At 41.5% G+C, this 15,370-nt stretch overlaps 1 protein-coding gene across 3 annotated transcripts in view; it reads right to left on the reverse strand.

Moving 5' to 3' along the window:
• Window positions 1–15,370, reverse strand: part of ABTB2 (ankyrin repeat and BTB domain containing 2) — a 158,930-nt gene that overhangs the window by 123,942 nt on the left and 19,618 nt on the right. The window contains exon 1 of one of the 3 annotated variants that reach the window (XM_075755429.1): window positions 13,032–14,262. The exons of the other annotated variants lie outside the window; for them this stretch is intronic. Within the exon in view, the coding sequence (XP_075611544.1) occupies window positions 13,032–13,896 (865 nt within the window). The 5' untranslated portion in view covers window positions 13,897–14,262. Of the gene's footprint in view, window positions 1–13,031; window positions 14,263–15,370 lie in introns of those variants that run through there. 3 annotated transcript variants of the gene reach the window in all.

Below are 15,370 nucleotides of genomic sequence, written 5' to 3' on the forward strand. Positions count from 1 at the left end.
CGTTCACTGATCCCAGCCCCAGGGTTAAATGCTACCCAAGTTATTTGATTTCTAAATGGGATTAATTGGTAGCTTCAGTCTCCTTCTTGGCAGATACATCACCATTGCATCCAGCAATATTTGGCACTGTAACACACAGACCTCACCTTACTCCTGTTCACAGTTCCACTCTTCCATGTAGCTGAAAAGGGACTACACACACAACTAAGGCAAGCAGGAAGCAGTTCTTATGGCCAAATAAAGGCCATGGTTGGAAAATGCCCGGAGAACAAACCACTCCCTCATATGATTCCCTTCAGTCAGATCTAAAAACCACAGACGGGCCTGTGAGAAAAGGTTTCAGTTCAGGTTTTTGACACAAGAAGTTTGCTGAGCTCCTATTCTGTCAGTCCAGACCACGTCACTAGCATGACACTCAGTGTTGTTTTCTTGTTCTTTTTTAGTTAAGGAGCATCTTCTTTACAAAGATTAGATTAGATACTGATGGAGAAATAATTATGCTCTTTTGACAGATGACGAGAGAGAAGCTGACCAGTTGTACACTACTCTTTAGACACACTGAATGCTTTGCAAACAGTGCAGTTCATTACCCATAGATTATTATGCTTGCTCTCTCATTGACAGGTAAGAAAACTGTTTGCTCTCCAAAGCAAGTCACCTCAGTATTCCCCATTTCAACCTACAGTTCAAAGATAATACATTGATAACTCTGACCCTATGATCTACCCTGTGCTGGAAAGCAATCCAGCTCTACTAACCAAACACCTGCATCCCCGGCTCTTGACGGACCGTACATGGAGCCTGCTATGGCTATACTCTGAACTCTGTACGTTCAACTAGTACACAGAACCCAAGCCTTGTTCCCTGAAAACAAAGCCAAATCCCAAAGCTGTGGTGAGTCCAGGGGAAGAAGCGGAGGCAGGGAGCTGCTCTTTTGTTTGGCATGCTGAGACTTGGTTACTTCACATGTGTCAGGGGCCTGATTCTCCACTGCCTTGCTCTTCTTTCAGACCAGCATGGCCAGTTAAGTGAGGGTTGAATCAGGTTCCTCATATATAAATGGATCATTTGAAGTTATACACGTTACTTTACATGGAAAAAATTCAAGCTTTTAAAAAATGAGCATATAAAATGTAAAAAGACATTTAAAGCACGCTTGCGCACACACACAAGCCAGTTTTACTCTACGCTGCCTGTTCAGCAGAACAGATAGCCTGTTCTCTGACTCTCTTTCAACTGCAAACCTTATACTAGCTGTGTATATTTTGGACCCTTTCCCATCCTACCATGATTTCCTGTCTGAGTCTGCAGCCCGTGGCAACAGCAGAAAATCAGAGCACAGGCTTTGCAGATGGTGGTAGGCCAAATGCCCCGTGCCAATTTAGTATCTTCTTCCACAACATATGCATTATCTAAGTCTTGGCTATATGGCAAGAGTTACCTTCATGCTAATAAATTATATCCATTTTAATTTACAAATTGTGCTTGCCTTAGGGAAGCTCTGACCTTCTGCAGTGAACATAAAAAACCGCAATCACACAGCCTTACATATACATCATCATACTATAAAAGGAAAATGATATTTTGAACTGCTGTCAAGGTAGAAGAAAATTCACACAGTTTTATCACTCAATTGCAGCAGGTCACAGGTCACTGCGACTGTTTAAAAACAATGGAAAACAGTCCACTCCCCAAATTGATTGATGTACAGCACATACACCACCCCATAAAATAACTTATGATGAATGCAGCATTCCCACATGTCTACAACAAAAATATGAGACCCAAGACTACATACACAGGGAAAAGTGCCAGAAAATTCCAGGGTTGCTTTCCATCAGAAAACATAGTGTTAAACATGAATCTTCCCTGGGTGGCTTTAATAAGAGACTGCATCTGGCATTGCCCCGAGAGAATGGGGCCAGGGGGAAGGACACACTTTTTTTTCAAAGAATAATATTAACGACAACGCACAACTCACCCGTATCACACTCACCATCACAGCTATAAAATTACCTCAGTGTAGAGATGCTTTAAATCCACCCTGCCCCCAGCACACACGACAAGACATCCAGGTTTTCCATGGAATGAACGATCACCATCAAAGCTTCTCCCACCTCAAGGTGTAAAGCCCTTAAGTTTATTACAAAGTACTAAACCAGAACTACCTCAGACAAACACATGGCCTCAATCCAAGTGATTTCAGCAGAAGAGCCCAGGCAACTGCTTCAGAAAGAATTATTCCTTTGCTATTGTTAGGAATAAGAGACTAAGATCCATAAGCCATTGCTTTATTCCATAATGTACTCTCTGGTCTCTCAGCACCGGTAAATAAACACGCTGTATTTTTCCCCTTAAGTCTAGCTCATAACTGACCCATTTTCTTGACTTTTTGCCTTTCTCCTACCTACATGACACCAGGTAGAAACATTATTTAGAACCAAGAGATTCACAAACCCATTCTGGGTAACAATTCAAATCCCGTTGAAGCTAATGGAAATGATTCCCTTGGCTCCAGCAAGATTAAACTTTAAGGTAAGCAGCACTTCTCACATGGATTCTGAGGTTGCTTTCAGTACTTCATTGACAACAATTCTGACAAATTTCCTACTTGATGATCTCACTGTCATCACCCTCAAGTATAAGTTCAAACAGAACTGATACTCATTCACATCAAAATTTCCACATATACTGGCAAAGCATAAGAGAACTTTTCGTAACATTTATGGGAAAAAAATTATACACATGAGCCCACAGACAAGCTTTAGAAGTTGTTACATATTGACAATAGAAAGAAATGGTTTATTAAAAACAACTAATAAAGATTATGTGTCTTGGTTGCCTCCTATTAAAGTTTTCCATCTTCTTCCCCCCACTCTAAGTTAAACTATCACTTCAGTGAGAATATCCAAAGACACCTTATAAATTTGATATAACAACTTAAAAGTAATAGAAACCATACTAAGACCATAACAAAACTGTATCAGTTCAACTCTGGAGAGATTTTTATGATCTCTAGACTAAACAAAACTGCCAGTGCAAGCTGAGCCCAAAACAGGGTGGGGGGTGAAGGGAAGATAACATTCAAACCAGAGAGCAGAAATTCAATGTGCAATTACACAGAAATTATATCCACCCCCACAGAGGAAACACATTTCATGATATATTATCTCATATTATTACAACATACATAAATCCCTAATGTGTTGGTCAGACCTGTGGAATTATCTCAAGAAACTACACAAAAAGTGAAGAAGAAATAAAAAGGAAAGCTCTCAACCATTTGTCATGCCGAAACAGTTGAGTACTTCTGAGGACAAACTTACAGTGAGCACCAGCCCTTTTATGTTTCTCATGACTTGCATTACCCATTCTTCCCAAATTCAGCACACAATAAAACACACCAAAAAGACACTTCTTGAAGTCAACACTTGAGTGTAATGGCACAGAGAGGGGTGCGCTCTGCCTGCACTTGTGCGGACCTACCCCAGGAAGACCACCCCTGCTCCTGTCCCTCACAGGCCACAGCAGCATCCTGACACCTCTTCCCTACCCATCAGGGAAGGCTGAGACACACATTATTTCAGGTTAAAAGAAACTGCAGAAAGGATCATCAGTGGATCATCCAAGTGGAATCACAGGTAAAGATGAGTGAACTGTCTAAAAACAACTAGAAAACCGCATTTTTCCTTTCATCTACAGTTTTGACGTAAGCCTGTGCTGCATGGAGCACTGGGTAGTCATTTAAATAAAAAACAAACAAACAAGAAATCAACTTCTGCTAAATTCTATTAAAACATGAAAAATCCAAAACAGTTTGAAGAAAGAATATGAGGCAGAACTGGCCCAATTCTCTACTTTAGCTCTTTGCCAATATTGAACTCTTGCCCTTCAGCTGAAATAGTAGCATGCTTTATTCACAAGCAATAAAATGTAAATATTAGAAGAAAATCTATTCACTGTCATCTTGGAATTAATCAGGAAAAAAAACAGAGCTATATAGGATCAAGAATAGATAATTACGCCTCTGCATATTTATCTTTTTAATATATAAGTCCTAGCATAAACACAGTCATAGTTTCTTCTTTATTCTCCAGGACCCAGGCAACAGATTGCCGATTGGGCTAGAAATGAAAGCAACAGAAGTATCCAACATGGACTGTAATGTTATAAACACTAAAGAATAGGACAGGCAGATTATGCCTTCTGTAGTGTTCCTGTCCTCTCATCCCTGAAATACCATAAACAACATTTACTTTGATCTTGCACAGCCCCACAGCAAATTTATCAGTTGTTATAAATCTACATACATGAACTGAAAAGCTGGTCTGAAATGTTTATTTGGCTTCAGTTCTTAGTCTCTAGTCCATGATCATACCACAAATACTCTTAATGATCTCAAGCATTTTGGTGTCACTACACAAAAACTACAGCAATTACTTAAGCACATTTTCTACAGTTTTCCTCTTTTTTGCTTATGTCAAGACTTGTTCAGGTTTTGGACAGGAAGAGCCCATCGCACTCTCCTGATACACTGCTGTGGTACTGAAACACAAAGCATCACTGATACAAAAAAGCATCACTTTGGTGACTTGGAAACTTCTCTAGCTTTCCTCTAAATTTTTTTTAAATAAAAATAAAAAAAATCAGGTATTAGATTTCAATTTCACTTTCACAAACCAGCAGCCTGACAAATAGCTGACTTGCTACTTGTGCATAAAATAAGCAACCAGAGATGCATATTCTCAGTGTAAGACAGCATAGTTATCATAGAGAGAATGCCTCACATGAAATGCACAAATGATGCAGACTGACCCAAGACGACTAAGAAGATGCTTTGCCTTCTACTGTCCCTATCACTCCACAGCCTGAAAGCACTTTACGCCGATGACGGAATGAAACCTTGGAGCATCCTCCAGAACCTGTTTTTTTTCTCAGTTCAGCCATGAAGCAGGTTAAGTAGCCTGGTGAACATCAAACAAGTTTTAAAAAAGAAATAGTCCAGCTGTAATAATTAAACAACCAGAACCAAATGGACAAGTGCTTAGGCTTACAACTAATCTATGAGTTGTGTGGGTCAAACCCATAGGAAGAACATCGGACAGTTTTTGCTTGGTCGACAGGAAGAAGGTAAGGACATTCCCAGAAATCCCTGTGACCTGATTTAATGATTCTTGCAGGTTACAGTCCACAATCTCAGCTTTGTTGAATGTCTGTTTCATAAGGATGTTTCATGTTAAGATCATAGTAAAGACCAATCTGAACAACTGCCTCCTAGAGGACCACCACAAAAAAACATCAGCTAGATTTACTGTACTTGATGAAATCACATCATTAAGTAACAGGTTTTGAGCAGATGAAGAGGAAGTTTACAATTCTAAGAGCCTTTCAACTGTAAGTAACACATAAGCAAATAGGTTTTAATAAACAAGGATTTTACAGCTCAGAATTCCAATTAACTTGAATTTAAGAGAACTGATCTCTAGTTTCCACTCCTGAAGACAGCAGCAGTTACAGCATACCCTTCCCTCAGAAGTTACTTTCACATTATTAATTCTATCCCACATATTCCACGCTCACAAAAGCTGCAACCCCCACCCTAGCAGGCTGCAGGCAGACACTTGAATTACAGGTTGACAACCAGCCCTGCCCGTAGCTGGCCTGTCCCAGTGCCGGTCTCTCCTCACTCCTGCTGCCAAACATACCAAGTCACACCCGCTGTAGCCAAACGTTCCCTAAGGGCCAGAATGAGCTCACAGTTCCAGCTTGGTTTGTGACCTAAGTCAGAAGGCAAGCCTGGATGTGTTTGCATGAAAGGCACAAACCATTTGTGCATCTTTTCCCCTTTTATTAGTGCTTTCTTGGGAGAAGGCCTGCACTGCCAACAAGATGACTCCATTTAGAAGGTTCTCCTCTCTCATAAACGCGTAACTTGGAATCCTTAAATTGACTTAGATGTTCTCGCAGTTCGGTTTGTGGTTTATTGGGGGGGGGGGGGGGGGGTGTTGGTGTTTTGTTGTGTTTTTTTTTTAAAGAGCAGCTCTTGTTCTGTAAGGGAAGGAATCAGTTGAAATATTTTTGTCCCAATTTGTAAATTAAGGAAGCATGAAGCCACCATTGCACTGGTTTTACCATTGCCTCAGGCTTGCTTAGATTTAACCAAATGTCATGTTAGGCACTTATATTCATGTAAATTAATCCCATTAAAACAAGAACAGCATCAGAAATGACGGTTATTCTTTTGTCCAACAGTCTGAATTCTCATAGTTCAATGTGAGCAAATGTCCATTTGCTCATGTTGAGTACTGGTAGAGTAGAACTTAGTCAATGAGAGAGGTTTTCTCAACGTCCAGAGTGTAAGACTGCAAAAGCAGAACTCCTGAGCCCGTAACGATGTGAAAATGTTTATAAATAAGGACCACATGTATGGATCTGAAAAGCTTAGCATTGACTAAATGCAAAATGAGAGCTAAAATGTAAACAAAGAATTATTTTGATCTCGTTTCCAAACATTCAGAAGAACAAAGATTGCTAAGTGATTTGCTGGGCACTTCTGAGTATCTGGTGGGTTTATTGTGTTTAGAAGTCTCCGTTGCTCTCCTTTTGAATTCTGCTGGCACAATGGACAAATCCCTCAAGATAAACACCTGTCAAATTCACTTTAAGAAAGGACAACACAGCAGGTTAGTGAAGATCACAGGATTAATATTACCCTTGGCCTTATTTTTTCCATTTTTGTACATTGCTGTAAGATGAGTTTTTTTAAAAATTAACTAAATTCTAGTTCAACACTAAGGTCTCGGGTTTAAGCTTCCAAGTGCAAATGGGCATTTTTGAGCTTCAGTTCTTTCTGAAGTTATTGAAGTGCTTGAGTCCTAAGCCCATGGCCCCTCTGCAACTTTGTAACTGTGTAATATGTGAATTTCATACAGTCTATTGTAAGTAAGTACATTCGGTAGTTTCCTTCTTACATTTCATATAGCAGGGGGCTTTATAAGCTTAAACATCTCCCTTGCAGCGTTGCGTACCCATGCATTACAACACCAAGCTAGGGAAAAGAACAGGAAAATGAAACAGATAAGGAAGGAAGTTTGAAATGCACCACTAGACTAATTGAATCATACCAGGTACATGAGGAGAAATAAATGATTACAATGTGAAAACATTACAACATTAATTCCCAAACAAGATTTTTCATTGTAAAACAACCTTTCTTCTCAACCCCATTATCAAAATAAAATTTATTCAAAATTCACTGCCACCCTATGTTACCATTACAATTAATTTTGTAATAGCCCCAGATGAGGTAGGATTAAGATTTCAAAACAGCTAGAATATATATACAACATCCATGCACTGGGTGAGTGCTGATCTCAAAAAAGAGGAGGCAATTTGTAATCCTAGAGATGAGTTAGGGAAGTTCATGGACAACCATCAACTCTCCCCAGATCAGACGAGTTTAGGTTTCAAATCACATGAGAAATTAGACAGGGTACATAAAAAACCCACTCTGATGGCTCAGTTCAGAAAGACTAGCTGACTGTATGCTGCAAAATCTTCAAACTGGAAATGAGACAATTTAGTTTCAATTATTCCAGTGTCAGAAGACATGTACATCAACCATATCATATTTTATTATTAAGAACATGAACACTCAAAGCTCATTCCTCATTTTCTGCCAAATCACAAAAAAATCATGCAAGAGCACTCCAAATATCACACAGGTGTTCGTTGCTAAACTTTGATGTAAAGTAGCTGGATTTTTTGCCTGAAAAAATAAAAACACCCCAAACCCCCTGTTGTAACTTCAGGGTTTTACATACCAAGAATAAAATTCTGTCCTGGTGTCAACAGCATTTTTTCAGTTCAAAGCCCTGGCTTTAGCAGTAGCAACAGACCTCGGCCTCGACACAACAGGACTTTTCTCTCCAAGAGGTTCCCTCTCCACAAGCCTAGCTCCTCAGTTTCACAGGGATAAGCTGTCACTGACACAGATTCCACTTGAAATTCAAATATCAGCATTTGCTGCTAGTAGTTATACACTGAGGGAGTTCCAGCCCTTGCTCTTTAACCAACTGAACTGAAAGGACACAAATTTTACTGCCATGGTGTAATAGGAGCAATTTGAAGGGATAATGCAAGACAGCATTACTTTGTTAATGAAGTTTTCCTTTACTATCACTAAATGAAATATATATACACACACCCCCCCCCCCCTAAAACCCACTATAAGGGGAAAAAAAAAATAGACATTTTAGCTTTACTTGATCTATGCTTCAACACAAGCAAGTTGAGTATCTGCAGATGTTTGTATTTTTAATTGTACATCTAGTGGTTTGCATTTGTAGGAGAGGTGAGCATGTATATACAAGCACTAACATTTAGGATTAAAGAATTTGTCCCTGTGGGTTTGTGGCTATAAATCCAAGTTGTTGAATGTGTAGAAGTACACAAGGTATGCTGGGGGTACCTTTGTACAGAGGTGATTGAAGCCATAGATCGAATAAGATCATAGCTATGACCAGCTCATCTAACATGGAAACGTGGGTGTAGGTCTAGCATATTCCTGCCCAGGAATCCCAACATTACTTCAAACTACTGCTTCAGATATGATGACATAGAAGACGGAGGTGTTTGTTTATTATTATTTTTTTAAAATTATTTGCAGACCACCTGTGGTACTGCTATACTAGGCTTGTACTTCTACTCAGCTTAGCTTATTGATTACATTTACAGCTCTCTTGCCCACAATGCACCCCTTCCAACAGGCAGTTTTTTCCTGAATAGTTGTGACGCTGATAGCTTATTAAAGTTGATGAGGTTCTTTATAAGTACACCAGTTTGTTCAGTTCAGATAACAAAAGGACATTTTTATTTATTGAAATGTCTTTTTTTTTTTTTGCTGGATTTCAACCCAGTACCATGACTATGCTGAAATGATAATAAAAAAGTGATTTCAAACCATTTTGATAACTATAAAAAGAAATTATTACAAAGGCATAGCCCTAAAAAATCCTCAATGTTAAAATCTGCTATAATTTTTAACCTACATTAGTGCAGTGAGAAACATAAAAGAAAATGGGGTTAGCAAGTAATACCAAATCTAAAGTCCACGTTTGACACTTGGTAGGCTGTGTCGCAGCGTTTAGCATCAGATGGAAGAAAATTCACCCTGGTCTAATTTTATCAAGTCCAAATCATTCCCTCCCACCACGAGGAAAGGTTACACATTTTCCTCCTCAATCCCTTTCTAAGAAAACTGTCTCAAGACAGAAGTAGAGCTTAGTTTCTAAGACTTAGTTTCAGACTCTGTTTCTATTATTCATCAGCTGAGCAAATCAACTGGCTGATTGTGGATTAGGTCACCCACACAGAACTTCAAGTGTTTGGGCTATGTAAAGAATTTTTTTACTTTTTCTTTCCAAAAAACACCTGTCAACACTTATATCTACAGAACACCAGGATGTGCCGATGCACTAAATAGCACAGCAGGTGTATTTGTTGTCACAGGAGCGTTCGGCAAGAACCAGATAGTTAAGTACAACGTAAGCGCTGCAGTTAATCGGGCAATAATATCGAAATGTATTTTCAGTGCTGACAGTTCAGATTCTAATGAACCATGCACCTGTCAAACACAGAAACATCACGTGAAAGAATCACAGTTCCAAGATAAGTTCATATTTCTCCTCGTCTCCCAACAAATATTTTAAATGAATAGACACTAATATTCCAAATCAGCCTGTCTCAAAATCCCTGTGAAACTACCAGATGCATTCTCTACTTTAGCTGTATCAAACCAATGCATATCATATATCTCCATCTAATTAACAACAGAAAATAAAACATGTATTCCAATATACATGACTTTTTTTTTTTTTTTTTTTACTTTCCAGTAGCTATGTTGTTCAGTAGCTGCTTATCATTTTTGCTACTTTTGTTTCACTTTCTTTCCAGCTTGCATTGCATTATTTTTGCAACATTCCACCTAGACTCGACTTTGCTCTTGGAGGCATTAACACACCCAGAGAGCTTTACAGAACTCCTGATGGCCACAAGCTCAGATGACATTTCTCTTTCCAAGGTAGAGAGACCAAGTCCTAAGCATGAAGTCAGAACTCACACTAACAGCAGAAAGTGTCTTGTAGAAGCAGCAAACAGTTAATTAAAAAACAGCTTCACAGAAAGGGTAAATAAATTAATAAGCCACAGATCGTTATTCAAAAATAATATTGAAATTTCCCTTAAGCATTTACAGAGTTCTAAACTTTACCCTTCACACACCAGGTGTTGATTAAAACACATTTGCCGCAATTCAGAATATTAAGCTTTCAGCCTCCAAAGCCTTTAAGGACTGTGACTGGACTACTGTCTTTGATGGGAGATCAGTCACTGAAGAAATACAGGTCTAAACCTCAGCCTCTTGAGAATTCACAAAGATTTATGTATTTACTTACTGTTTCTTAGACTCTAAAGAAGCATGCTATCCTGATCTAATAATGAAAATCGTATTCAATAGATCATAATGCCAGAAAGGTCCATTATGATAATCCAGTGCAATCTTCTGCATAGTATGCTGCCATGGATTTAACGTGGAGATTGCAATGCTTGACTGAAGTCAGAACTTAACCTCTAAGTGCTTTTTATCTCTAGCATCAAATTCAGTGCTATAAAACAAAACCCAACAAACATACACCAAGTTCACAATTTACAAGTACTCCATTAAAATGTTCTTACTAGAAAAGAAACAAAAGTGACAGTAAAGCAAGTTTTCCTGTTCCTTTTACTGGAATAAATCCAGCTATTTTACCACTAGATTTACCTCAGATTTAAATTAATGTAAAAGACTAGATCATTTGAAAGCACTGTGGAGAATGATGTGAATACTACTAATTTACAATTCCTACAGAGAGAAAGAATAAAGAAGTTATTTCAAGCTTTTTGCATCCATATAAAACCATTTGTGGTCTTACAACTGCAAGAAAAGCCATTTAGAAGATTCACTGACTTGTATCAGGTAAAATACTAGTGACAGACTGTCACAGGAAATCACAGGATACCTTCATGTGCAATTTTATTCAATTTTCAGACTTAAAAGACACATTAAATTATTGATGGAATTGATCTGAAAGACAAGAACAACAAAAGAGGCAACAGAAGCCAATCCTTCTGTGGCCCATGCCTGCTTGGTATTACATTATACAAGCGTTATCATAACTGACCATTTGGTGGTTTGAATATTTATAAGCATTTCCCTGCACAGTCACTCACACTTCCGCTGAACACCAGCTTCCATTCATTGCAATTTTTCCAAGAAAATTTCTTTTAAGAAAAAAAAAAAAAAAGCTCTGTGAGGGACTGACTTTTCCTCTTCATTTTACACACACTAACCTGTGTGGTAGAAGCACTGAACAGAGAACAGCTGAAGCGCACATTTTACCTTACAGAATCACAATATTTTACTCCAGCTTCTCTGTGTAAGGAAGAAGAGAGGGAACAGAGTCCTCTTTTTGGACCTGGTGACAAACAGCCCCTTGGTACACAAAGAATTATGACAAGTGTTTTGGCAGAGGACAAGACATCCCCATACCTTTACAGTCTTCCATCTAAGAGTTTGTAGTTAAAAAAGCAGATGTCTATGTTTGACTTTTAAAATTACAGTTGTGTCCTGTACCAGTGCCAAAAGCACATCCCAAAGGGCTCCTCACATTTATTTCACATACATTTAGTAATGCTGTCAGTGGACAGAGGGCAGATAGAGTGCACAAGAGAGGTTTTGTGAGCACTGTAATAGCAGCCATCCGCTTACGTTGTAAATTGAACCAGGCTGACCCAATGGGGACAGTCACTGCACCTATCTACTAGTGATCTGAATCACGACATTATTGCTTTGGTATAGGATAACTGCAGGAAATCAATGCACCCAAGGAGCAGAAGTTGAGTCAGCCCTTCTCTGACAAAGTATTTCATTACTAACATTCACGGAAGGTATATTTTTTCCTCAAAGAAAATCCACTTTACTTGTCTCTCGTTAGGAGATTATCTTTTGAGGAGGACTAAGCCACTTGGTTTTATAAAGAGTTAAATCAGAAAGGTATTATGCATGGAATATCTGACCGTAACAATGAGGCCAGCAAAAGTCATGAAACTGTGTGTGGTACACAGAATAGTTTTCTAAATTGAATGTTTCTCTAAGTTTTCCATGGAAAAAATATGGTACTCCTCAGTGTGACAATGCAATATAAACAGTGCAGCTTCTTAACAGAACTGTCATGACTTAAGCCTTTCAAACTCCTCCTCAGTCTCATAGGAAGACGCCAACATTCCTCTATCTGCTTATTTGCTTAACTGTTCAAAAAGTCTACTTTCTAAACAAATTACAGAGGTAATATCTTAATGCTATGTTACTCTCATTACTGAGGCACCATCCTACATACTCACTTTGGCAAGTCAAGCACAAGCTCTTGTTTATTGCACGAGTGTAATTACAACACAGGTTTCTGCTAAACTAGAAGGAAGTCTAAGTAACATGCAGTTAGAAACTGAATTTTACTACCGCAAAGAAAAAAAATAAATTAATGTTGTTTTCCCTCTCCAGGCTGTATGTGGGAACAGCATCTTTAAGATGAAACTACAAGATACTCACTGTAATATAAATTTTGCTTAAAAACAATAGTGGTATTTTCTGAACACACGTTTCATCTTATGGTTACAGAGAAGCATGTTTACACATCAGTTACAGTAAAAATGCTCAAAACAGCAGCTGGTAGAAAGTCAGGAGATGTTTGTTAGGACAACGGGGCTTGGTTCCCACAGCCTCTGCACCTCTTATAAACTGGTACACCTTAAGAATAAAGCAGGATCATTCTTACAGGGTAAAACCATCCTGTCTGCTTTACGCACACAAAAACCACGACCAAGATGCAATTCAGATGAAAAGAAAAACCAAAAAAACCCCAAGTCCATAGAAATCAACGATTTTACTGTAAAGCTTGCTGGTATGAAGATTCGAAATCGTAAAAGCTGGATCTTACCATTAGCATTTTTCCCACAGATGAGATGCTCGTAAGGTTGCAACACTCCCCAAAGTTCAGCATCATTGTTGATAACCATCTCCAGGATTTCAGCTGAGATCTCCCCTCCTCCACCATCTGGGCTCTGACTTGCCAAAACCCTAGCCTTAATCTCTTCTACCAGGTTTTCCATGCAAGCAGTTAAAGAGATGGCTGCATATTCATGGATCCTAACTGAGATCCTAGTGTCCACCATCCACCTGAAAAACCTCCCCACTGAAAAAGTGAGGCCACATCTAGCTGATTTACCTTTCCTCAGTCCGTCTCCAGCACTCATGCTGTACAGAGAGAGCGCCTTGACAGTCGCCAAGACACAGCTTTCTGACAACGACCAGCTCTGGATGAGCTTGATAGCACTCTGCACCTCAAACCTGGTGCACTTGGAGTGCATCACGCTGAGCCGCTGAGCTTCCCTGGAGACCCTGATCAAGGCGCGCCTCAGTAACTGCGAGAGCCGCCTGACAGCTTCCTGAGAAAAGGTTCTGGTATTGCCATCTCCCTTCCCTTTTCTGAGTATTTTTCCAATGTCTTCATCAGTCCAAGGGTATTCCTCTAGATCCGGCAGCTTAGGACACTTGGAAAAGATATCTGCAACCTCGGGGTCTTCCGGCAGAACAGTGTTCACGGTATCCCAGCTGTTATTCCTACTGTTCATGGAGCCCGAGTAGTACCACCAGTTGCCTCTGTGCTGAGAAGAGGTGAAGGCTTGGGAATTGGACTTGGAAGAAGAGAGACTAAGGGACCTGCAGGAATCCCCTGCCCCATAACCAGAGTCCAAAGTTAAATCCTCCAGGGTCTTCAGAGTAGAGCTGTATATCCCAGCCATAGGAAAGACAGGTTAAGCCAACCGCAAAGAACACGAAAGGTGAGGCTGGGGCAGATCCCTCCTGCGCCTACCGAGCCAGAGCCGCCTGCCCCACCAGCGGCGCGGGAAGATTTGCAGCACAGCGGGTAGGAGCCCTTCCCGCACGCCGGCTCCGCCGAGGGCCAGCTACCTCCATCCCGCAGAGAGGCTGTTCTCAGCCATCTTCTGCCTGGGGAAGGACGGTTGGCAGCAGCCGGCGGCCGGGAGCCCCGGCGTTGCGTTCCGCCTGCTGCCCGGGCAGGGTGCGGGGCCCGCGGAGGGCGCGGGGCGGGGCGGACTCCGCGCGAGCCGCTCGGCGGGACACTTGGCGGCGGCTCCGACTCAACTTCTCCGCCGCAGGTCTGCCGGGCGGCCCGCACCGCCGCATGCTAATGACCTGCGGGGACAAGGACCAATCAGCGACGCCAACGGAGAACGTCTCAGCCAGTGAAATCCGAGTTGGGCGGGTAGTATGCAAATAGAGCCGAGGAGGCGGGGCGGGGAAGGAGGGGCGAGGGGAGGCGAGGACAGCCGGGGAGCGGCGGCGCTGCGGGACCGGGCGACAGCCAGCGCTTCGCTGCCCCCGGCTCCGCTTGCCCGGGGTGGTGCCCGCCCTGCCCGGCTCTCGGGAACGGCACACGACCGGGCCGGGCGGTGTGGGGGCTCCCCGGGGCGAGGGTCGCGCACGCCGAGCCCCGTGGGGGTCACCGCCTGAATGGAGGATTGTGCGGGCGGCCGCGAAGTCGGCGTGCCTGCTCCTGAAAGGAGCCTTTGTGCGGTAGTTTACACAGCCCTGACCTTGAACCGTGAGCTGAGTATGAAACGGAGGGGTCTGCTTTGCTCCTCTCCTCCCTCCGCCCAAGCGATGGTCCTGCCCGGGTCGGCGGTGCGGGGTGCGCGGACCGAGGGTGCCCCCGCTCGGCTGCACCGGGGACCGGCGGTGGCGGCAGCCCCGGCTGGGGTGGGGAGCGGGAGAAACCCTGCCGCCCGCTTTAGTCATCAGGTTCTCAACTTCTTGCAATTCAACTTTTGAATGCAGTTTTAACATCTTTCTGAAGAAGTCACCACACACACGTACCTCCCCCAAAGATCACAAGTCTGCTACTATTTACGACCACCCGACAGGCACCTCGTCTCTTCGCAGGCCACACGGCCCTAAATTACGCTACCGGTAGGTGACAACGATCCGACACGGACAGCGAAGGTAGCCAAGAGTCCATTTTGTTAATGCTTACCCTCATTTCACTCCTCCATACAGGAGACTGCAGTGACTGCAAATATCTGTTATTTCACATATTTCAAGTATTGATTTTTCAATAGCTTTCTTATTTACATGCACAGCATTTTACTTCCGCTCTGTAAGATACATAGAAGCTCTGTGCTCGCTTTCTCTCTAAAATTATGTTTGATATTTAAAACTTGTGGAAGGAAACTTCACTCAGGAATTTCGACACTG

This window comes from Balearica regulorum, chromosome 5 (genome assembly GCF_011004875.1).
Source record: "Balearica regulorum gibbericeps isolate bBalReg1 chromosome 5, bBalReg1.pri, whole genome shotgun sequence".
Classification (NCBI taxonomy): domain Eukaryota; kingdom Metazoa; phylum Chordata; class Aves; order Gruiformes; family Gruidae; genus Balearica; species Balearica regulorum.